At 39.0% G+C, this 24828-nt stretch overlaps 1 protein-coding gene across 1 annotated transcript in view; it reads left to right on the top strand.

The window, feature by feature from the left end:
- The window catches only part of CWH43 (cell wall biogenesis 43 C-terminal homolog), a 62034-nt gene that overhangs the window by 34022 nt on the left and 3184 nt on the right, over nucleotides 1–24828 (top strand). Inside the window, exons 12-15 of the mRNA XM_017540286.2 lie at nucleotides 48–197; nucleotides 6043–6187; nucleotides 11081–11142; nucleotides 16749–16904. Of these exons, the coding sequence (XP_017395775.1) occupies nucleotides 48–197; nucleotides 6043–6187; nucleotides 11081–11142; nucleotides 16749–16904 (513 nt within the window). The remainder of the gene's footprint in view (nucleotides 1–47; nucleotides 198–6042; nucleotides 6188–11080; nucleotides 11143–16748; nucleotides 16905–24828) is intronic.

Raw genomic sequence — 24828 nt, 5'->3', positions numbered from 1 at the left:
GAGTGGGACTGGCAATGATGCCCATGTCTCTTTTCATTCCAATACAGGATTATGGCTTTGTCAAGATACCCAATTGTGAAATCTGAGCATCACCTTCTTCCGTCACCAGAGGGCGAGATCGCACCAGCCATCACGCTGACAGTTAACATTTCGGGCAAGCTGGTGGATTTTGTCGTGACACACTTTGGGAACCACGAGTGGGTTTCTTTGGCCTACCTAATATTACACGAATGCCAAGAAATGTTATTAACAATTTACTTTGATTTCTATGAGAACATCTTTCTCATTTTCTTTTTTTTTTTTACCTCCCAATGTATTTTCCCCTGTGTGGCTAGTTTTAAATATCAGACAGAAGCATTTAAGATGCAGGCAGCTGTTAGTGCTGGTGTAAGGACAGGCTGTGTTAGTCTGCAGCTACTCAGCTGTGCAGTCAATTCCCTGTGCAGGTGCTGTCCAAAGTGCATTACTGTGTTTTATCTTCACTTTGTGTAAGGTAAGCACTATTAGAGCCCCATTTTGCAGGTAAAGAAACTAGGCTGAGTGAGGTCAGACAACATGTCCAACCAGGGGCAAACACACAGCCAGGGCGTAGGCAGCCCTAAACCCAGGGCTGTGAGTGCTTGCAACCACACAGCAAATCAGACAACAGAAAAAGGAATTCCCGTTTCCTACAGGATTACTGCCACAAATGGAAGTACTGTTGGGATTTGAGGGTATTGAAAGACATCTCACCTCTCCCTCATGTTTTCACAAACAACAGATAGGCAGAGGAATCTGGTAGAGGGAGATCAAAATATCACTTTGAACACTGATAAGCCTCTTTGGACAACCTGGCTTAAATGCCCATATGGACTTGCGAATACATCCCCAAATATACATGAAACTGACTCCCCCCAAATGGTGGGCCTACTCTGCCTGCCCTGGCAAGCTCTCTCCTTGATGGAAAGAAGAGGACAGAAAACGGCCTGTCTGCAAACTGGCAGGTTCCAAGGAGAATAGAAAAGAAGGATTTGAGACTAGCATGTGCAGTTAATTTCAAACTTACTGAATTAGAAAAGTCCTCCCAAAAAGTAAAGAATGGGGAGAGAGGCCAGTGATGGTTTTCTAAGGAAGTCCTTCTACAAGCAAACATGAAGAGTGGGGAATGAGTTTCATCCCCAAAGAATAACATTCACAACCAGTGACAGTATGGAATAAATCATGAATAATACCAGTAGAATATTGTAAAAGCAAACATAAAAGTATGTAACTTACAGTCTACTAAACTACAATAATTTAAACATGAATTAAAGAGCTATGTGCTATGACATATACATGCAGGCTTTGCCTGCACTCATGACACAAGAGGCCACAGAACTTTCAAGTGACGTACTTTAAGACAACAACATTGTTGTACTGTAAGTTTTATTTCAACAAACCAATGTGTCTGCCACTCTTATTTTCCTGGTTACCTCACTGTTTCTAGCAGTATTATGTGAATATGTGAAAGCATATTTGAACATTTTCTTAAATAAGTCAGAGCATAAGTAATATAAATAAATTGTCCAAATATAATTAATATGAACCATTCATGAACCAGACTCTTGCTTGCCTCCTTAGAAATAAGAAGGGTGTTTGGAGGATGGATGATGTAGATGGTTCATATCTCTTTAAAAAGCTATTTGGGCTGGTTGTGGTGGTTTACACCTGTAATCCCAGCACTTTGGGAGGCTGAGGCGGGTGGATCACCTGAGGTTGGGAGTTTGAGACCAGCCTGACCAACATGGAGAAACCCCATCTCTACTAAAAATATAAAACATTAGCCAGGTATGGTGGTGCATGCCTGTAATCCCAGTTAATTAGGAGGCTGAGGCAGGAGAATCGCTTGAACCTGGGAGGTGGAGGTTGCAGTGAGCCAAGATCGGGCCATTGCTCTCCACCCTGGGCAACAAGAATGAAACTCCAACTGAATTTTTTTTTTTTTTTTTTTAAAAAAAGCTGTTTGAAGAAACACTTTCTGTCTCTCCCAGTGATTTTCATGTAGCAAGTACAGACATTCAGAAATCATTGCGCTGACCTTACGTTGCACCTAACATTGGGTTTATCTTTTTTAAAAAATAGATACTTTTATGTTTAAAGGTTGCAAAGTCTCAACCTAAGAAACAGTTAAACTACTTCCCTTTTTTCTTTTGCTTTTTTCCCCTGTCCCCTTTAATTCCCTCCAATATATCCCAAAATGTAAAGAATAGATTGGAAAAGGAAGAGAAATCTAAAAGAGAGCCATAGGAATGTACTTGGAAAAGAGGAGGGAAGGATTGCATTTTCTCACTTTCTGTTAACCACAGACTTAAAGCTCTCTGGATGACACTATATCCTTTACTTGCTGTCTTGCTCATTTGCTTCAATGATAATGACAATGACAATAGCAGTAACAATAATAGTGAACACTTACTGAGGATACGTAACTCCAGGGAAGAAGGCAATGTAGTTTAATCGTTAAAAACATGGGATTCCAGAACGTGGAATCAGACAATCTCATTTGAATCCTAATTCATTGCCTAGCTGTGTATCCTTCACTGAGTTACTTAACTACCTTGAGCTTTAGTTTTCTCATCTGTAAATCGGGGCAATAGTCCTACGTATTGCATGGGGTTCTGTGCCCATAATTACCTCATGCAAAGTACATGAGTGTAGTAAGTGCTCAATTAATACTGGCCATTACTAAACCAAATCAGACAACTGTGAATATAAAGTATATCGGGCAGCTTAAAAAATTATTTATCAAACATGAATCAAGCATCTGACATGTGCCAGGCAGCTTAAAAAATAATTTATCAAACATGAATCAAGCATCTGACATGTGCTAGGCAGCTTAAAAAATAATTTATTCATCAAACATGAATCAAGCATCTGACATGTCCCAAGCACATGTCAGATGCTTGATTCATGTTTGATGAATAAATTATTTTTTAAGCTGCCCGATATACCTTATCGGGCAGTCTGGCACACAACTAGCCTCAGTCTTTGCCTTAGGAACCACCGCTCTGGGCCACTCCCCAGAAGTACTGTCTGGGACCCTGCAGTCTCCCAACAAGCAACATAGGAGAGTTAACACCTTGAATAATTTGTGATGCAATCACGACATGTTTTATTTGCCTTTGTTTTCTGCAATACTAGACACACAAACTCTTACTGTGAATAAATATTTAGAGATTTCATTTTCCAGTGATTATGGCATACAAATGTGAAAATCCTGTTAGGAATGAGTAATTCCTAATGCTTCTGCATGTCATTAGCTGATTCAACAAGATTTTTAAAAGTACTCACTATACAAATGTGTCTTTACGACCACTAAATAGGGAACAGCAGCATTTTTTAGAAGTCATTCAGGCAAACACCATAATGAAAATTGATATTATTTTAGGTAATTGAACTGAGCCACTAATCACCATTTAAAAAAATCTATAATATGCATCATATGCAAAGAGGAAAGAACACAGAATCTGTAGTCTGACACCATGTGACACAGAACCAAACCTAGAACCCAGGTTGCAGGTTAACCTTGGTAGGTTCCTGTCTCGTGTCTCTGAAAATGGGATAAAAGTCTCTTTTCCAGCTTACTTTATAGGGTTACTGGACTGACAAAATATTAACAGATAAGAAAACATAAAGCATGTGTGAGCTCTCTCTCTCTCTCTCTGTCTTGCCCTCTTTCCTTACACACATACATATACTTTTTACTTTTATTACTATCGCTAGGTAAGATTTATCTCCTGAGAAAATGTAAAACCAAGTTCACAGATTATTTCCAGTAAGATGTTACTAAAATATATTGGATTGAAAACACTGCTTGTGGTTCAGTGGCTTTGGAATTTTCTAGACCTGGTTTTGAATCCTAGCTGTAGGTATCAGAAGGAACAGAATTCATTGCAGACCTAATGAAAGGACTACTTAACAAGATGCTGGAGGGACCCAGGGAACAAATAAGAGGGGCCGAGGCACTCAGACACTGGTAGCAGTGGGGAATCATTGTCTGCCTTAGGGCTGAAGGAACAGGCAGAGCAAACAGTGTTCCCAGAGCCCAGTGAGACCCGGAACCAGGACAAGGGACCACCTGGCATAGAATGCAGCTACTGCCAGAGGGACTGGAGAAGGAACCTCTGAATGTTGCCCTTTTCCCACCTTTTCATCTCCTGCTGTGCCTCCAGTTGGCCAAACCTAATGGGAAACCAGCAGAGAAGGGAATCCAGGAGATGAAATCTTTATGGGTCAGCCTCGCAGGGCATGGAGAAACACAGAAGATGGATGTGGGCAGTGGAGATGGAGAATAACCATAGGCATATTACTTACCCTCATTTAAAAATAGAGCTACCACCTGCCTTCAGTTGTGAGAAATCAGTATCAAAGGGGTTTAACAAATGGCCATCCTTTTCACTCTTCTATTTCTTGAGACATCTTTTAATAGCCCTCAGCTGTTTACACATATTTATCCAACTCAGTCCTGTCTTGAGATCCTAAATCAACAAGGTTTCTCTAGTCTTCTCAGTGCTGGGTGATCTCCTTCTATTTTTCTTTGTCATTTTCCTCTTTAACACTCAGGTATTAGCTACCTTTCTATGTAAATGCCCGTGTTTGTCTACTGCCTATCTGTTCTTGGCTCCATTCCTTGCTCTTACTCCCAGCTATGCAATTGCAAGGAACTACATTTCCCACAGTCCCTTTGCCTTTGGCTTCTGGGTAGGTTTAGCCAATGGGAGGCACTAGTGCAAGGTTGGAGGGAGTAGAGAAGCCAGGGTATCTCTCCCCTTCTCTCTCTGCTTCTTCGGATTTCTCTGGCAACAGGTGAGTCTCTTCTGTGGCCAGCTCCTCCTTGGATAGTCCCAGCTTCTCTGGGAAGCCTCCTCCATAGCTCGGTCTCCCACCAGTCAGTGCTGGCTTGTGGACTCTGATAATATCACCTCTTCTTGTTGTCCTTCTAGCTGCAGAGGTAGTGCTGGTTTCTCATTGTTGTTAACCTCTGATTGCCTCATTAACTCCTATCTGGCTTCCCATCACTTAGCTAACCAATTCCCTATATTAAATTCACTTTGTTTGAAACACCTAGGGTGTTTCTGTTTTCCTGGCTGGATCATGTAAAATAAGATGTCCTATTTTTCCCCAAAAAGACTGACTCTAAACTCCCCCAGAAGCTTGTTGTACCCACCTAAGTATCTTAGTTATAGGTTTACAGTGCTTAGTATAATAAAATCACCATATTCAGCCGATGTTTGAGCAGGAGACCCAAGAGGGCTTTCAGAAAGTGTTCAGTTGGACGAGGTGCAATGGCTCATGCCTATAATCCCAGCACTTTGGGAAGCCAAGGTGGGTGGATTTCTTAAGGCCAGGAGTCCAAGACCAGCCTGCCCAATGTGGACAAACCCTGTCTCTACTAAAAATACAAAAATTAAGTTGGGTGTGGTGGTACATGCCTGTAATCCCAACTACTCGGGAGGCTGGGACATGAGAAGAGCTTGAACCCAGGGGGCTGAGGCTGCTGGGGGCTGAGATTGCACCATTGCACTGCTGCCTGGTGACAGAGCTAGACTGTCTCTAAAAAAAAGAAAAAAATAGTATTCAGTTGAAGGAGCTTAGGTTACATAAGCCTGATATGCTCTGTGAATGTCAGGATTCTCCATGTTATCAGTATTCCTGGCTCTGTTTACTTTTTTTTAAAACTACTAATTCTTTATATGTGATACTGATGGTGAATTCTCACATTATTGATTTAATTTCTTCTGATGAAAAGTTGAACAAATGCTGTATTTAGAGTAGATCTTTAAATCAACTTGACTCTAAATGATTTGTGAAGAAAGAGCATGTTCTTAGCCAAATGTCTGTCAGCCTGTTCATTTGAAGCACTGCATCTAGGTCTTGTTCACTTGTATAACATTAAGACATTTGCCTGAATAGGAATGACTGGGTTTGTACACTATATGCAGATACTCTTTGGCGACTGAGGTACATAAGACTTTTTAAAGATTGTTTTATAAATATAATAAAGGGTCATATTTTTACATTTTTTAGAGATGACCTCGACAGGAAACTGCAGGCTATTGCTGTTTCAAAACTACTGAAAACTAGCTCTAATCGAGTGATATTTCTGGGATATATCACTTCAGCACCTGGTTCCAGAGATTATCTACAGCTCACTGAACATGGCAACGTGAAGGTAACATAATCTTAATAGGATTTCTGATTTATTAAGTAAAATGCTTCTTTTTCCTTTCATGTTTTTTTTAAAAAACCAACCCCACCTAACAATTTAATATGCAGTCTGAGTATCTACTGCTACATAGAAAATCACCATAAAACATGCTAGCTTAAAACAATAGCAATCATCTATTTGCTCATGAATCTGCAATTTGGACAGGGCTCAAGAGGGTAGCTCATTTCTGATCCATGCAGGGTCAGCTAGGTGACTCAACCAGGGACTAGAGGATCTACTTCATAGATGATTTATAGCTCACAAGTTGTGCTTTGGGCTTGGGACCCTGGTTCCTCACCATGGGCTACTGGGCTTCCTCCCTGCCTGGCAGCTGGCTTCCAATAGTGAGTATCCCAAGAGAACCAAAAAAAGCGTATCTTGCATTGCGCCACATAGTCTTGTAAGTCATATACTGTTACTTCTGCTATTATCACAAGTCTGGTCACATTCAACCCTTGATGGGAGGAATATAAAAACCACAGGATAAGAATACTATATGGAAAGTGAGATTTTTGTTGTAGCCATGTTTAGAAAACACAATCTGGCACATTATGAAAGTTAATTATGACGTTGAGAGTAAAAGACAAAATGAAATGTCACACAGAGAGAACGGCTAATCAGCCGACAGGACCACAGCAGATGACAGTGAATTACTCTACCTTTTCAGGTCTAACACACTTGAATTTGTCAGTGTACCAAAATATAATCACGTTCTGGGGAACTGCCACACAAATCAAATTCTCAGGAGACTGATACATATATACTAGAATGCCAAATGAATGAATTTAGAATGAGAAATATGATTGTTAGGTTTAGTTATGCCCTATGCGGATGTCTTAGTCCCTTTCATTCTGTTTGCAACTTCATGTCTTTAGATAATATCTACAGAGAAAAAAGCTTATCCATCTTATCTTGGTGTTACTACTTTAACTCTTCTTGGGGTGTAATATTATTTTATTTATTTATTATTATTATTTTTTGAGGTGGAGTTTCGCTCTTATTGCCCAGGCTGGAGTGCAATGGCGCAATCTTGGTTCACTGCAACCTCTGCCTCCCAGGTTCACGTGATTCTCCTGCCTCAGCCTCCAGAGTAGTTGGTATTTCAGGCATACGCCACCATGCCTGGCTAATTTTGTATTTTTAGTAAAGATGAGGTTTCACCATGTTGGTCAGTCTGGTCTCAAACTCCCAACCTCAGGTGATCCACCCGCCTTGGCTTCTCAAAGTGCTAGGATTACGGGCTTGAGCCAAGGCGCCTGGCCGAGTGTAACAGAAAATAACAGAGAGTGTCTTCCTTTCTCTCTCTCTTTCTCCCTCCCTCCCTCCCTCCCTCCCTCCCTCCCTCCCTCCTTCCTTCCTTCCTTCCTTCCTTCCTTCCTTCCTTCCTTCCTTTCTCTTCTTTCTTTCTTTCTTTCTTTCTTTCTTTCTTTCTTTCTTTCTTTCTTTCTTTCTTTCTCTCTCTCTCTCTCTCTCTCTCTCTTTCATTTCTTTCTTGCTTTCTCTTTTTTTTCTTGAGATGGAGTCTTGCTCTGTTTGCAGGCTGGCTTGCAGTGGTATGATCTCAGCTCACAGCAACCTCTGGCTCCCAGGTTCAAGTGATTCTTCTGCCTCAGCCTTTCAAGTAGCTGGTATTACAGGCACCTGTCACCATGCCCAGCTAATTTTTGTAATTTTAGTAGAGATGGGGTTACACTAGGTTGACCAGGCTGATCTTGAACTCCTGACCTTAGGTGATCCACTCTCCTTGGCCTCCCAAGTGTATTTCTTTATATAAAACTCTGGGCAGGTGAATCATCACTGGAATGGCACTCTGTGGTGAATCTGTGTTCTATTTTGCGGCTCCATTTGACAAAGCCTCCATTCCCAAACCGGCAGTCTTTAGGTTCTAGTTAGCAGGATAGAGGAAGTGATAAAGAAGGGGCCAAGAGCATATATATGCCAGTCCCCTCTAAAGGCAAGTCCCAGAAACTGATCTCTAACACTTCTACTTATATTTCATTGATGGGAATTTAGTCTAATGGTCATACCTTGCTGTACAGAAAGTCAAGAGGTATAATGTTTAGTCCTGATGGCCATAATCCAAGCTGAAAATACTATAATTTTGGAAGAAGGGCAAGGCAGATATTAGGAAGATGAATTAGTCTCTGCATTTTTGGATAGGCAGAAATTACAGTGTGAAAACAACAGCAGTCATCTATTTGCTCATGAATCTGCAGTTTGGACACAGCTCGATGGGGATAGCTCATGTCTGCTCCATGCAGGATCAGCTAGGAGGCTCAGCCAGGGACCGGAGGATCTACTCAGTAGATGATTCACAGGTGGTGAGTTGGTGCTTTGGGTTGGGGACCTGGGTTCCTCACCATGGGCTACTTGGGCTTCCTCCCTGCCTTGCAGCTGAGTTCCAATAGTGAATATCCCAAGAGAACAAGAAAAAGCCTGTATTGCCTTGTATGACTTAGCCTTGGAGCCACAGATAGATCCTTGATTTTTGGCTCCGGTCAGAGGGTTTATGATAGTGACATTTATTTTCATGGAGAATACAAAAGGAAGAAAGGTTTTATAAAGAAGATGAGTTCAGCTTTGGGCTGAGTTTGAGGCATCTGTGGGACATTAATGGAGATCTCCAATAGGCAGGTGCGTATATGGATTTGAAATCCAGAAGGGCAGTGAGAACTAGACTTATGGGTTAAGGAGTGGCCACCGTGTAGGGAAGCGTTGAGCCATGGAAGTGGGTGATACTGCTTGCTGAATTAGAGAAGTGCAAAAGGAAGACCCAAGAAAGCCCTGATGAAGCCACATTGAATGTGGTTATCATGGGGATGTAGGTGAAAGAAGAGAAGGCAGACGATTTCAGGAAAGGGAGTAAGGGGAGTGAAGGAGAGGAAAAGGAAAACCCGGAAAGTGTGCAATCACAGAGACTGTATCAGTTGTTTATCACTGTGTAGCAAACCACCTCAAAACATAGTGGCTTAAAACAGTAACAACGGAATCTTCCCATGATTCCATGGGTTGGCTGGGTGGTTTTCTGTTCTTGCCTGAGTTCTCCTGTGCAATCAGCTGATGGCTTACCTATGGCAGGAGGGTCTAAGATAGGCTCACACATGCATCTGGGCTCTGGAGCTGAATGTCTCTCTTGTCACATGGTCTCTCATTATTTACTAACTGCATTTACCAGCTGTGTGACCTTGGGGCAAGTTACTCAGCCTTTCTGGGCCTCAAGTTCCACATCTGCAAAGTGGTGAGAGCAAAATCTGTGGGATCACAGGGTTGTTTGAGGATGAAATAGAAGATAGCATCTGCAAAGCCCTCACACTTACATGACATACATTATGTGTGTCTGGCTGTCTGCAGAAAATCAAATAAGAGAAATGTGTGAGTACATGGTCTACAAAGCTCAAAGGAATATTAGACAAGATGAAATTTGGCCAGTCTAAGGGGAAATTGCATCCTAATAAGGGCATACTTACATTGTGGGCGTGAATGTGCACGTGTGTGTGTGTGTGTGTGTGTGTGTGTGTGTGTGTGTGAAATGTACATGGCGTTGAGGGAGAAAAATTTGATTTGATTTTCATTTAATCCTCTCTTGGTTTCCACTGTCATGGTCAAAATCTGTGTCAAGATTGGCAGTGGATTCTGATATTGCTTTCTCTAGAAGGAAGTTTATTAATGTGGTGAAGAGTTTTAATCATTAATGCTTGGATGAACAGATTTTTCTCTTTAAGAAATGAGTATTTAAATTCTGCAGTCTTAAAATTTTACAGCATCTTTAAAAAAATCTAATAAATAAAATGATAGTTAAATAGATTTATAGTTTATTATTCCCAGTGCTACAGCTAAAGTTTTATATTTTCCCAAGACAAACCAGAACAGTGCTTCTTTATTTCCTTCATCATTAACATTTTAAATTTAATCCTAAAAATTTATTTTAATTTTGTATGTATACAAAGGGTATATGCACGTGTATACTATAAACAACAGTAAAGGTTAGTTAATACACCTCCATGTGTCTACCACTACACTTAAGAAAAAAATAAAGAATTATGTAATATACTGTGATGTATTTTTTTAGTGATTTTAAAATGTGTTTTTAATTAAATGTTCATAGTAAAATAAAAAAATGATAAAAAGTCATGTATATTTTTAATTTATAAGATATTTAAAAAGAAAAAAATGAAGATTTCTTTCTTCAGAATAAAAGCTTCATATTTATAGTTTTCTCAACACGTGATAGAAAAGAATATGTTTCTGTTGGCTTTCTTTGATGAAAAATAAGCCTGGTCCCAAGCTCTCGACATCAAAAAGACTCATGATTGCTCTCAAAATGTTCTTATTTCCATGATTCAATTTAACAAACACAGATTGAGCACCTGCTCAACGCCAGGCTTCATGCTGAGTGCCAGGCGACCAAAAGTGATTAAGAGTCCCTCTGTGCAGGAGTGGGGGGGTGGAGACATAAAAAGAGATACCTGACACGATGGTGTAGCTAGTGTGCGTCAAGTACTGCAGAGGATGACCGATGAGGGTGCGGTCAGTGCCGCTGGGGATGAGAGAGTTGGAAAGCTGCTGGGAGCCAGGGGCTAGTTTATAATGGCTGATTTACCTGAGTCACTCTCCAGACCTTCTTCCTCTTTGTTTGCCCAGCATGTAGTACAGGAGCTAGATGGGCACATAGTAGGTGCTCAATACATATATGTAGAATGAGCAAATAATTTGGACTGAAAAAGATCAGTAGGAACCAGGAAGAGAAAACAGCATGTACAAAGGGATATTTATCATGTAGCTCACACATTCTTTGGCAATGCGGAATAGAGCTTTGTTTTTTATGCTTTAAACATTCTCCTCTCTGTTCTTTATTAGGATATCGACAGCACTGATCATGACAGATGGTGTGAATACATTATGTATCGAGGGCTGATCAGGTGAGCACAGGGGTTTAATTTTTTGTTGTTGTTGTTTTTTAAATCTGTTATTACTGTGACCTTCTGGGTCTATCTGAGAAGGAAAAACAACTTTATGGAAGCAATTACTTTGTGTTGCTTTTTATAAACATTGATGTGACTATACAATTTAACATCTTTTTCAAGGCATAGTCTCATGATTTACAAAGGTAGAAATAGCTAAGCAAATTAAGTTTAATTATATAAGAGGACACTGTGTGGGCTATTAAGCACGGTGAGTATGTAGCTGTCAACACATGTGAGGAATGGCACCAGTTTTGAATGTATAATTTAGTGGAAACATCATGAACCATTGGATGAGAAAGTCCTGGGCTTGAGTTCCAGCCTTGCCAGCTTCTAATCAACAATCCTGTGTAAGTTAACTAATTTGCTGGAGCCATTATTATACTGTAGTGAGATCTCTAGGTAAGTTATATTTTAAAAATATCATTCCACATAAAAATATTACCCAAGTATATACATGCATATGTATTATGGGATATACTTGGATAATACATATCTGAACATATATAGTCATAGGCTGCTTAATGGCATTTTTGGTCAACAACAGACTGTATCTACAATGGCAGTCCCATAAGTTACTGTACCTTTCTATGTTTAGATACACAAATACTTACCACGGTGTTACAGCTGTCTGTAATATTCAGCAGAGTCACATGCAGTACAGGTTCGTAGCCTGGGAGCAATAGGCCATATCATATAGCTTAGGTGTGTAGTAGGCTATACCATCCAGGCTTGTGTAAGTACGCTTTATGATCACACTATGAGGAAACCGCCTTATGACACTTTTCTTAGAATATATTCTTGTCATTACGTGACACCTGACTGTATACATACATATGTGACCCAAAGTAATACAGCTGAGATTTTAAAATTCAAATATGTAACTGTATAAATCAGTTTTGAAGGCAGTATTTGTATTGATAAAGCAAAGAACAATTTAATACCAAAAAAGAGGGACTAATCATTCATTTATTCAACAAGCATTTACTAAATCCTCATTATGTACTGGGTGTTGTTCTAGGGAGTGGGAAAATAATAGGAAAAAACCAAAATCCTTGACTGTCATAGACCTTACATTGAAGTGGAAGGAGGCATAAAATAAGCAGATAAGAAATGATAGGCTATGGCCGGGCGCGGTGGCTCACGCTTGTAATCCTAGCACTTTGGGTGGATCATGAGGTCAAGAGATCGAGACCATCCTGGCCAACATGGTGAAACCCCTGTTTCTACTAAAAATATAAAAATTAGCTGGGTGTGGTGGCGCATGCTTGTAGTCTCAGCTACTCAGGAGGCTGGAGCAGGAGAATTGCTTGAACCTGGGAGGCGGAGGTTGTGGTGAGCTGATATCTGAGATCATGCCACTGCACTCCAGCGTGGCGACAGAGCGAGACTCTGTCTCAACAAAAAAAAAAAAGGAAAAAAAAAAGAAATAATAGACTATGCCAGGTAGAGATACTCATGTTGAAAGAAAAAGAATAAATCCAGGTAAGAAGGCAGGGAGTGCTGGGGGTGGCTGTGGTAGGTTACAAAGAGTGGGTAGGATATGATGGAGTGGCTTCTGGGCAGTACTGCAGGTGGAAGGAGGGACCCCAGGTGCGTACACCCTGAGGAAGAGCACCTCAGGCAGGGGAGAAGAAAGTGGGAAAGTTTGCTAGGAGGATGCTGGATATTTTGGAGTAAGAGCAAGGAGGCCAGTGTGGCCGGAGGAGAGTGAGAGAAGTGATGTGAGTATGGCAGGTGGGGGTAGATAATGTAGACTGGGTTGGTTCTCAGGTTCCTCTACGTACAAAGTTCTTCCCTGAAGGGAGCATGCTGGAGACCTTCCCTAAAACTTGCAAGGGCTCTTTTTTTAGGACAGAATCTGTCTGGAGGTATTTGACCCGAGGCCTCTGTCATCCTGGGGACAGTGTGGGGAGCCCTGGTGTGGGCTCTTAGGACAGACTTCTCTGAGTCTTAGTCTCTTCTTCATATAGAGCAGTTCATCACCCAAAGGTATCTTGCATTGTGTGCCTGAAGATAGGGGCCAGCATTAATGAATCACTCCTTAAGTAACCTTATCTTCCAAGATCTGTGGCCTACATTTATGAGAGAAAATAGTTGTCTTCTGGGATGATATAGAATCATGGAGTCGGCTCCTCTCCCAGTGGAGCTATGGCTTGTTCCATGATGAGTTACAGTCCAGCGAAAGCACATTGTTAGTTTCTCTTGCTCTAGACCCCATCTGCCATTCAACAAGTATTGATCTGGCAAAATAGATGCCAGGCACCAGGGACAAAGCTGTAAACAAAACAGAGAAGGATCCTTGTGCTGGTGGAGGGAGGGCGGACAACAATCATGATAAATAATGGCAGGATGATCTATTCTAGATGGGGAGAGTGGTGAGAAAAACTGAGCAGGGGAAGGAACTTCCAGAATATGGAGGTGGGGTGGGATTGTAAGTAGGGAGCTAAGCAGGTCTTACTGAGAAGACGACTTTTCAGCCAAGATTGGAAAGAGGGAACCATTTGGCCACCTGGGAGAAGATACTTCCTGGTAGAAGGATGAGCTAGTACAAGCGCCCCAGTGCAGGAGTGCTTCATGTGTTTGAGGAAAAACAAGGCTAGTGGGGCTGGAAAGGGTTGGGGTAGAGTAGGGTGAGGGGTGGCCGATGAGGGAAGGGGAGACTGTGTGGGCAGGTGGGGAAGAGAACAGATCCTGTAAGGCTCTGTGGATTCTTAGTAAGAACTTTGGACATTACTTAGTAAAACAGTGACCTTGACTGGTTCTTGGACAACTCCATGGGGCCATATGCTTACTGAGGTGGGCCAAGAGGCCCTTGAGATGTTAAGATGGTTCTGGTTACACCACTAACTCAGGAACTCTAAAAGGCCCATCACATGTCCAGATGGCTGCAGGACAGATAGCTTGACTATAATTTGGTGTTTCCAAAGTGTTATGGTAAAAGAGAAGGTGCTGAAGGGTGAGTTTTGTAAAGTATTTTATATCTCAGATTGAAAACACTGTGTCTGTTTAAATATTTGTTAAACTGATTGTTTTAATAAGGATATCATAAATTCTAGAAAACAGCTTTCATATATGCAGAAACAGGTATAAGTTCAAGTTGTAAAAAATGTTGGGCACCAAGGAACAGTGGTATTTACAGTAACCAGTGCCCATAATTGCTCACTGTTGGGCTCTGAAACCTTTATTACCTCTTCTTAGGAGAATGGGATAGCAGAGTTTATATATATATATATATATTATATATATATATATGTTATATATATATATATGTAATATATATATAACACTATATAATATGTATATTTATTTATGTATAAATTTAATACCCTGTGCCATAACAAAATGCCATAGACTGGGTGGTCTAAACAACATAAATTAATTTTCTTGCAGTTCTGGAGATTCTAAGACCAAGATTAAGGTGGCAGCAGGGCTGGTGTCTGGTGAGGACAGTCCCCTTGGGTTGCAGATAACTAAGTGTCTTCTTGCCATGTGCCCACATGGCCTTTCCTTGGCAGGTGCCTGCAGAGAGAGAAGTGAGCTCTCTGGTGTCTCTTCTTATAAAGCCACTACTCCTGTGGGATCAGCCCCCTGACTCCTTATAACCTCATTTAACCTTAATTATTTCCTTAGAAGACCCATCTCCAAATACAGCCACACTGGGGGTTAGAACTTCAACAAATGAATTTTGAGGGGAACACAAATTAGGAAGGTAACTTAAAAAATTCTCATATTGATGAAGTTAGGAACTAGTGTTTTTCAGTTTCTGTCCACACAACTAATTTTGTAAGCTTTCATTTCAGTCACAAAATTCACTGCCCTACACGTAGTCGGTAGTAGGTGCTTAATAAATACTTATTGGACAACAATGGGAGAGCCTCTGTTTTAATGGAAGATTTGGATTGTCAGATTCCTCAGCTTCAAGTCTTTTGGAGTATCTTTGAAGGCAGTGTCTGTGAAACAGGTTAGAACTTTGATCTTAGAGATTTGGGAATAAGTAACCTAGATTTACTAAAGACAGTGACCTAGAATTCACAGAAGTGCACAGATTTAGGACTTGAGCCCAGACAAATGCATTAAGCTGTCTGACAGCTCAGAGATGCATTGAATGCTCAGTTACAGCTCTGCTTACCTTTCCCGGTGGGTAGACTTGCTGCCTCTGCCAGTCCTGGCTCTGGGTTTCTGTTTCAATTTTGTGTGGACTTACAGGCATGTCTCCTACCACTCAGGTCCAAGCCCCTATTATCTTTTCCCTAAGTTATTACAGTGGCCTCCTGACTTGTCTCCCTGCTTTGACCCTTTCCCCAAAGGTGATTCTCTACCTGGTAGCTGTCACAGACATCTGCTTCAGACCCCTCTGATGAATTCTCATCTTACTCAAAAAAAAAAAAAAAAAAAAAAAAAAATCTGAGGTCCTCACAGTGGCCTGTGAGGAAGGCTTTGCATCACCGTGCCCTACCCCACCCCAATCTCATCTCCTACCACGTTCCCTCTTACGCACTTCACTCTGGTCATGGTGGAGTTGGCCCCCAAAACACCAAGCATATTTCCATCCCAGGATATTTGCATTTGCTGTTCCCCTTCCTTAAACACCATTCCTCCAGTATCTATATGACGTGATCCCTCCCTTCATTGATTTTTTTGCTCTAGTGTCACTTTATTGCAGAGGTATGCCCTGACCATCCACCATAAGATAGCAACCTCTGCTACTCATCACTGCCCGCCCGCCTTACTCTGCATTCACCCCAGTGCTTACTTATCTCTCACCACCTGACTGACTGTGAACATATATATGTGTTTAATGCGTCCTGCCCTACTAGAATGAAAGCTCCATGAGGGCAAGGACTTAATTTTATTCACAACTTGTTCCCCAACACCAAGAATGGTGCCTGCATGTGGTAGGCACTCCATATATACACATATGTGCTGCATTGAATAAATGAATGGCTGAAGCTGACCTAATTCTTTTCTTCTAGAAGAGCACAATGTAATAAAATAAAATGAATTCTTTGTTGTTGTTCATGGATCCCCCTGTTTTCCACATGAGCTTCTCAATAAGAAGTCTTTGCATAATGTCTATAAAGTGCTTTGAATTGAAAGCTCTAGGCCAAAACAGGATGTGGAATTTTTTCAGATATATAAAATCTTTGATTTTAGACCTGAAAGTTGGCTGAAAATATGCATGTGGCATTTGGATTTTTAAAGGTAAGAAAGAACTTAGGCAAACATCCCTGTCATTCTGAAGAATTCCTGTTATTAACTCAAAACATGATTGTGTGGGAGGCAATTTGTATGGATAGCATATTCATTAGTATAAAAAAAGTAAAGTAAGGTTGCTAAGAATATTTAATTAAATCTATGTACATATTCCTTATTCATTTATATCATAAATGTAATATTTTGTCAATATTTAGATTAACAATTTCAGTTAATTCCAGTTGTGATATGCAGAGCAGAGTTAGAAGTGGGAAACTGGCTTAATAATGAAGGTGCTATCACTTGGATCTCACTAGATTTCTATATAATAATAAAACCTTTACAAACCATTTCTGTTTCTGCTATAGGTTGGGTTATGCAAGAATCTCCCATGCTGAACTGAGTGATTCAGAAATTCAGATGGCAAAATTTAGGATCCCTGATGATCCCACTAATTATAGAGACAACCAGAAAGTGGTTATAGACCACAGAGAAGTTCCCAAGAAAATTCATTTTAATCCCAGGTGAGTTCCTTTATGTTATAGTTCAGTTATGGCAATGGCATCCCTCTAGGGAACCTACATATTACCTCGAAATGAGCTAGAAATTGTATTTTGTCCTAGAGGTTTATTCCAGGTAAGGAAGCCTGTGGCAAAGGTGATAAAATCCAGTTTGGGTTGAAATTCTGGTGCTTTCTTTCTGGAATCAAGAAATTTGTTGTAACCTCAGGTTAAAAAAGGTCACATCATTATCGTCATCACCACCACCATCATCACTGCCACCCCACGATAGCAAGTATTTGAATGCACCTATGTCCCAGACCCTGTTCTATGTGCTTTTTGTGTTATCTCAGTTAATTCTTATTGGTTGGTCCTCTTGTTATCCCCTTTTAATAGATGAGGAAGCTCAAGCTTAAGAACATGAAGTAACCTCACTGGGGTCACATGGCTAGTCAGTGATGAAGCTAATAAGTGGAAAGAAAGCCTGTTAGCATTGTTGAGTTGCTGGGATTCTCAGCTCTGGCTGCACATTAGATTCACCTGGACAGCTTTTAAAAAAATACCATTGCCTGGGCCTCAGCCCAGACTAATTCCTCAGGACCTCCTGGGGTGGTACCTGGGTTTTGGGATTTAAAAATTTTTTTCCAGGTTATTCTAATGTACAGTTAGGATTGAGACTATGGATCATGGATAATTCATTTACATTGCATGTGAAAAATTCATTACCATGTGAAATATAATGTTTTTTTATTTTTTTATTTTTTGAGATGGAGTCTTGCTCTGTCACCTAGGCTAGAGTGCAGTGGCACAATCTCGGCTCACTGCAACCTCTACTTCCCGGTTCAGGAAATTCTCCTGTCTCAGCCTCCCGAGTAGCTGGGACTACAGGCACACGCCATGATGCTTGGCTAATTTTTGTATTTTTAGTAGAGACAAGGTTTCACCATATTGGCAAGACTGGTCTCGAACTCCTTACCTCTGGTAATCCACCTGCCTTGGCCTCCAAAGTGCTGGGATTATAGGCATGAGACACTGTGCCTGGCCTTGTTTTGTTTTTAAAAGAGAAATCTGTTTGCAGCAAAACATATGAGTTGGAGTATGTGCTCTTTTCTCCCCCTTGACTGGATAATGAGAGGAAACTTCCACATAAAGCCAAACATAGAACATATCATATATATTATTATTATTTGACATTTCTACCAATTTTACCAGCTAACAGCAATAGACATTTCTCATTTTGTTGGGGGAAAAAAGAAATTTCTCCATTCTCTTTTTCTTCTTTGTTCCTCATTATAACAAGAAAAAATTGTACCAAAGTGTAGGTGATGAATGTGAGGTGAGTTAACACCAAGTCTCGATTTGTTCCAATGCCTCTATTGATCTTGCCCTGTGTAAGTGTAATGTGACTGGGAAGAGGCTGGGTCCTGGGTCATCTCTCTGGTTCAAATCCTCACTCTTGCCAGGGAACAGCTGGGTAACTGTGAGCCAGTTGCTTAACCTCTCTGAGCCTCAAATTCCTCATCTAAAAATGGGAAAAATAGTAGTGCCTACCTCCTAAGGTTATTTGAGGTACAAATGACACATGAAGCTCTTAGAATAGTGCATAGTGGATGCTCATTGTTTCACAGTAGCCGCAGTAGCAACATTAGTATTTGCAGTAGTAACAGTAGAAGTAAAGTAGAAAGATTCCCTCCTTGTACTGATTGAGCTGGTTTCTTAAATGGAAGCTAGAAAATCAGGAAAGAAAAAGATTTTCTTGTGTCGTTATTCTTCATATTGCAGGAGTGCAGAGAAATCCAAACAAAATATTTTTGGCTAACCACAACTGCAGATTGATCCAAACCAACTGTGAAGGGAGCTAGATCTGCTTTCCCACTCAGTTTAATTATGAAATTAACAAAGGCAGAAGTAGAAGGCAAGCCTTCATTTTAAAATTGGGATGAGAATATTTAAGATCTGCTCTCTTAGCAATTTTCAAATATACAATACATTATTATTAACTACAGTCAAAATGCTTTACAATAGATCTCCTGAAATTTTTCATCCTGATTGAAACAGTGTCCTTTCCCCAGCGTCTTCTCAACTCTCACCCCCCTCAGCCCCTGGCAACCACCATGCTACCCTCTGCTTCCACAAATTCAATTTTTTCAGGTTCCACTTATAAATGATATTATGAAGTATTTGTCTTTCTGTGCCTGGATTATTTCGCTTAGCATGATGTTCTCTAGGTACATCCATGTTGCTGCAAATAACAAGATTTCCTCTTCTCAGGCTGAATACTATTCCATACATATGTATGTATATATATAGCTGCACTCTCTTTATCCATTCATCTGTCAGTGGACACCTAGGTTAATTATATTTCTTGGCTATTGTGAAAAATGCTGCAGTGAATGTGGGAGTACAGATATTTCTTCAACATTAATTTCTTTATTGTGGGAATCCAGAAGTGGGATTGCTGGATCATATGCTAGTTCTATTTTTATTTTTAAAGGAAATTTCATAATGTTTTTCATAATGGCTATAATAATTTACATTCCCACAACAGTGAACAAGGGTTCCTTTTGCTGTACATCTCATGCCAACATTTGTTGTCTTTTGCCTTTTTGGTACTAGCTGTTTTAACAGGTGTGAGGTGATATCTCATTGTGCTTTCAATTAGTATTTCCCTGATTAGTGATGAGCGTTTCTTCACACACTAGCTGGCCATTTGGATGTCTTCTTTTGAGAAATGTTTATTCAGGTCCTTTACTCATTTAAAAAAAATCAGTTTATTTGTTTTCTTGCTTTTAAGCTTTTTGAGTTTCTTATATATTTTGGATATTAGCCATTTATTAGATATAAGATGAACATCTCAAGTAAAAAAATCCAAAATCCAAAATGCTCCAAAATTCAAAACTTTTTGAGCACTGATACAGTGCTCAAAGGAAATGCTTGGGGCATTTCAAATTTTGTATTTTTGGGTTTGGGATGCTCAAACAGTAAGTATAATGCAAATATTCCAAATAATGAATCCAAAATCTGAAATACTTCTGGTCCCAAGGATTTTGGATAAAAAATACTCAACCTATATATATATATATTTTAATTTTTTTTTCCTTTTTAAAAATTTTTACAAGAGCCAAGTGCACATAGATAAAATATTTACTGGTTTGTAAATATTTTCTCTTATTCCATAGGTTGTTTCTTCACTCTGTTGATTGTTTTCTTTGCTATATAGAAGCATTTTAGTTTGATAGAATTCCATTTGTCTATTTTTGCTATTGTTTCCTGTGCTTTAGGAATCATATTTAAAAAATCATTGTCCAGACCAATATCAAAGATTTTTCTTGATATTTTCTTCTAGTAGTTTCACAGTTTGAAGCCCATAAATCTTTAACCTATTTTGAGTTGATTTTTGTATATGGTATGAGGTTAAGAGTCTGATTTCATTCTTCTGCGTGTGGATACCCAGTTCCCCAACCATCGCTTTTTGAAAAGGTTGTCCTTTCCCCATTGTATGTTTGGGGTTCCATTGGCTTGTATGTCTGTTTTTATGCCAGTATCATGCTGTTTTAATTACTACAAGATTGTAGTGTGTTTTGGAATCTGGTACTGTGATGCCTCTAGCTTTGTTCTTTTTGCTCATGATTGCTTAGGCTATTTGAGGTGTTTTGTGGTCTTACACAGATTTTAGGATTGATTTTTCTATTCCTGTGAAAAATGTCATTGGAATTTTGATAAGGATTACATTGAATCTGCAGATCGCTTTGGGTAGTATGAACTTTTTAACAATATTAATTATTCCAATTCATGAACACCAGATATGTTTCCATTAATTTATGGTCTTCAATTTCTTTCATCATTATTTTATGGTTTGCAGTGTCCAGTCTTTTACCTCCTTGGTTAAATTTATTCCTAAGTATTTTTTGATGCTATTGTAAATGGGATTGTTTTCTTGATTTCTTTTTTGGATAGTTCATTGGTAGTATATAGAAATTCTACTGGCTTTTGTATCCTGCAAATTTACTGAATTTATTAATTCTAACAGGTTTTGGGTGGAGTTTTTAGGTTATATATATATATATATATATATAATCATGTCATCTGCAAATAGGGACGATTTAATTTTTTTCTTTCCAATTTAGATGTATTTTATTTCTTTTACTTAATTGCTCTAGCTAGGACTTTCAGTACTATGTTGAATAGAAGTGCTGACAGTGGGCATCCTTGCCTTGATCCTGATCCCAGAGAAAAAGCTTTCAACTTTTCATCACTGACTATAATGTTAGCTGTGGGTTGTCATATATGGCCTTTGTTATGATGAGGTCCATTCCTGCTATGCCTAATTCATTGAGAGTTTTTATCATGAAAAGAAGTTGAATTTTTCAGATGCTTTTTATGTATCTGTTGAGATGATCATATGGCTTTTGTCTTTTACTCTGTTAATACATTATATCATATTTATTGACTTGCATCCCAAGGATAAATTCCCCTTGATCAGGGTGTATGATTCTTTTAATGTACTACTAAATTCAGTTTGCTGGTATTTTGTTGAGGATTTTTTACATGTGTTCATTAGGAATATTGGCCTATAGTTTTATTTTCTTGTAGTGTCCGGGTCTGGCTTTGGTATCAGGCTAATAATAGCCTCATAAACTGAATTTGCAAGTATTCCCTCCTTTTCAATTACAAAAGAGTTTGAGAAGGATGAGTATTAATTTTTCTTTTCTTTTTTCTTTTTTTGAGACAGAGTCTCATTCTTGTCATCCATGCTGGAGTGCAATGGCTGATCTTGGCTCACTGCAACCTCCGCCTCCTGGGTTCAAGCGATTCTCCTGCCTCAGCCTCCCGAGTAGCTGGGATCACAGGCACCTGCCACTATGTCCAGCTAATTTTTGTACTTTTAGTAAAGACCTGGTGTTGCCATGTTGGCCAGGCTGGTCTCAAACTCTTGACCTCAGGTGATCCGCCCACTTGGCCTCCCAAAGTGCTGGGATTACAGATGTGAGCCACCACACCCAACCAAATTTTTCTTTAGATGTTTGGTAGAATTCACCAGTGAGGCCATTAGGTCTGGGCTTTTTGCTTTTGAGGAGGTTTTTGATTACTAATCCAATCTCCTTATGCATTATTGAATTGTTCAGATTTTGTATTTCTTCACGAGTCAGTCTCAGTAGATTGCTTGTTACTATGAATTGACCTATTTCTTTCTTTTAGGCTATTCAATTTTTTTTGCATATTATTGCTTATAGTAGTCACTTATGATTTTTTGTGTTTCTGTGGTATCAGTTGTAACATCTTCACACTGATGTATAATTTTATTAATTTGATTTTCTCTTTTTTTCTTAGTAAGTCTAGCTAATGGTTTGTCCATCTTATCTTTCAAAAACCAACTCTTAGTTTCATTGATCTTTTTTATTTTTCTATTCTCTATTTCATTATTTTTGCTCTGATATTTATTATTTGCTTCCTTTTATTGACATTGCACTTTGTTCTTTTTCTACGTCCACAGGTATAAATTTAGGTTTTTTGATGTCTTTATTTTTTCTTAATGTAGGTGTTTTTGCTATAAAAATTTCCTCTTAAAACTGTGTTTGCTACATCCCATACGTTTTGGTACATTGTGTTTCCATTTTTACTTGTCTTAACATAATTTAAAATTGTCCTTTTGATTTCTTTTTTGATCCATTGGCTGTTTAGGAAAGTGTTGTTTAATTTCCACATACTTGTGAATTTTCCAGTTTTATTCCTGTTATTGATTTGTAATTTAACTATTGTTGTTGGAAAGGATACTTAAAATAATTTCAGTATTCTCGAATTTGTTAAGGCTTGTTTTATGGCCTAACAGGATTTGTCCTGGAGAATGTTCCATGAACATGTGAACCCCCAAAATCTGAGACAGGTCTCAGTCAATTTAGGAAATTTATTTTGCCAAAGTTAAGGACACACATGACACAGCCTCAGGAGATCCTGACAACATGTGCTCAAGGTAGTTAGAGCGCAGCTTGGTTTTATACATTTTAGGGAGACATGAGACATCAATCAACACATGTAAGATGAACATTGGTTCAGTCCAGGAAGGCAGGACAACTGGAAGCCAAGACGGGACACACAGTAAGGTGGAGGCTTCCAGGTCATAGGTAGATAAGAGACAAATGGTTGCATTCTTTTGAGTTTCTGATTAGCATCTCCAAAAGAGGCAATCAGATATGCATTTATCTCAGTGAACAGAGGTATGACTGAATAGAATGGGAGGCAGGTTTGCCCTAAAGTCAGTTCCCAGCTTGACTTTTCCCTCTAGCTTAGTGATTTTGGGGCCCCAAGATTTATTTTTCTTTCATATGCACTTGAAAAGAATGTATATTCTGCTGCTGTTGGATGGAACTCTCTATGTTAGGTGAATGTGGCCTATAGTGTTGTTCAAGTCTACTGTTTCATTTTTGATACTCAGTCTGAATGACTTATCCATTGTTGGAAGTGGGGTATTGAAGTCCCCTACTACTACTGTATTGCTGTCTATTTCTCCCTTTAGTTCTATTAATATATTTAGATGCTCTGATGGTGGATGCACATTTATAATCATTCTATTGATGAATTGAGCCCTTTAGTATTATATAATAACCTTCTTTGTCTCTTCTGATAGTTTTTGACTTGAAGTCTCCTTTGTCTAAGTAGACCCATCCCTCGTCTTTTTTGGTTATCATTTGCATGGAATATCTTTCCAAACCTTTACTTTCAGTCTATGTATGTCCTTAAAGGTAAAATGAGTTTTTTATAGGCAGCATTTCTTATAGCTTATATTTTGAAATCCACCTAGCCTCTCTGTCTTTTGATTAGAGAGTTTAATCCATTTAATTTAGTTAAGGACTTAGTATTGCCATTTAAATAATTGTTTTCTGACTGTTTAATAGTTCCTTCATTCTATTCTTCCTCTTTCCCTTATGATTTGATGATTTTTTTGGTAGTGGTATGCTTCGATTGCTTTCTCTTTATCTTCTGTGTATCTACTATAGGTTTTTTATTTGTAGGTAACATGAGTCTTACGTAAACCATAACCTTTTATTTTAAGCTGAAAACAACTTTGTCTGCTGCATATAAAAACTCTGAGATTTAGCTTTTCCTCCCACTACATTTTATGTTATTGATGTCCCAATTCACATATTTTATATATCATGTATCCATTAACAAATTTTTGTAGCTATAGTTATTTTGAATACTTCTGTCTTTTAACTGTTACACTAGAGTTTAAAATGATGCTGCATCAGCATTATAGTATTAAAGTATTCTGAATTTGACTATGTTATTATCTTTATGATAAGTTTCATACTTTCATATGTATCCACATTGTTAATGTCCTTTCATTTCAATTTGAAAAACCCCATTAGCATTTCTCATAAAGTGCATCTAATGATGATGAACTCCTGCAGTTTTTGTCTGTTTGGGGAAGTCCTTATCTCTCCTTCATCCCTGAAGGACAGCCTTGCTATATACTATTCTTGGTTGGCAGTTGTTTTCTTTTACCACTTTGAATACATCATCTCAATTTCTTTTGGCTTGCAAGGTTTCTACTGAGAAACATGCTGATAGTCTTATAGGGGTTCTCTTGAATGTTTTTCTCTTTGCTTTTCCCTTGCTGCTTGCAAAAATTTTTTGTCTTTGATTTTTAAAAATTTGATTATAATGTGTCTTGGTAACAATCTCTTTATATTTAATATATTGGGGGTTCATTGGGCTTCATGATCTGCATGTTAATCTTCCTCTCCAAATTTGGAAAGTGTTCAGCTGCTTTTTTTAAAATAAGCTTTCTTCTCCCTTTTCCTTCTTTCTCTGCTTCTTCTGGAACACCTGTAAGGTATATATTGTTTTGCTTGATGATGCCCTATTTTTTCTGTAGCCTATTTTCACTTTTTCATTGTTTCTTCTTTCTATGACTCTGACTGGGTAATTTCAATGATCAGACTTTGAG

The sequence above is a fragment of the Cebus imitator genome, unplaced genomic scaffold (assembly GCF_001604975.1).
Source record: "Cebus imitator isolate Cc_AM_T3 unplaced genomic scaffold, Cebus_imitator-1.0 Scaffold124, whole genome shotgun sequence".
Lineage (NCBI taxonomy): Eukaryota > Metazoa > Chordata > Mammalia > Primates > Cebidae > Cebus > Cebus imitator.
Note: the sequence above shows the minus strand (reverse complement) of the source record. Positions and strands in the feature narration are given on the sequence as shown.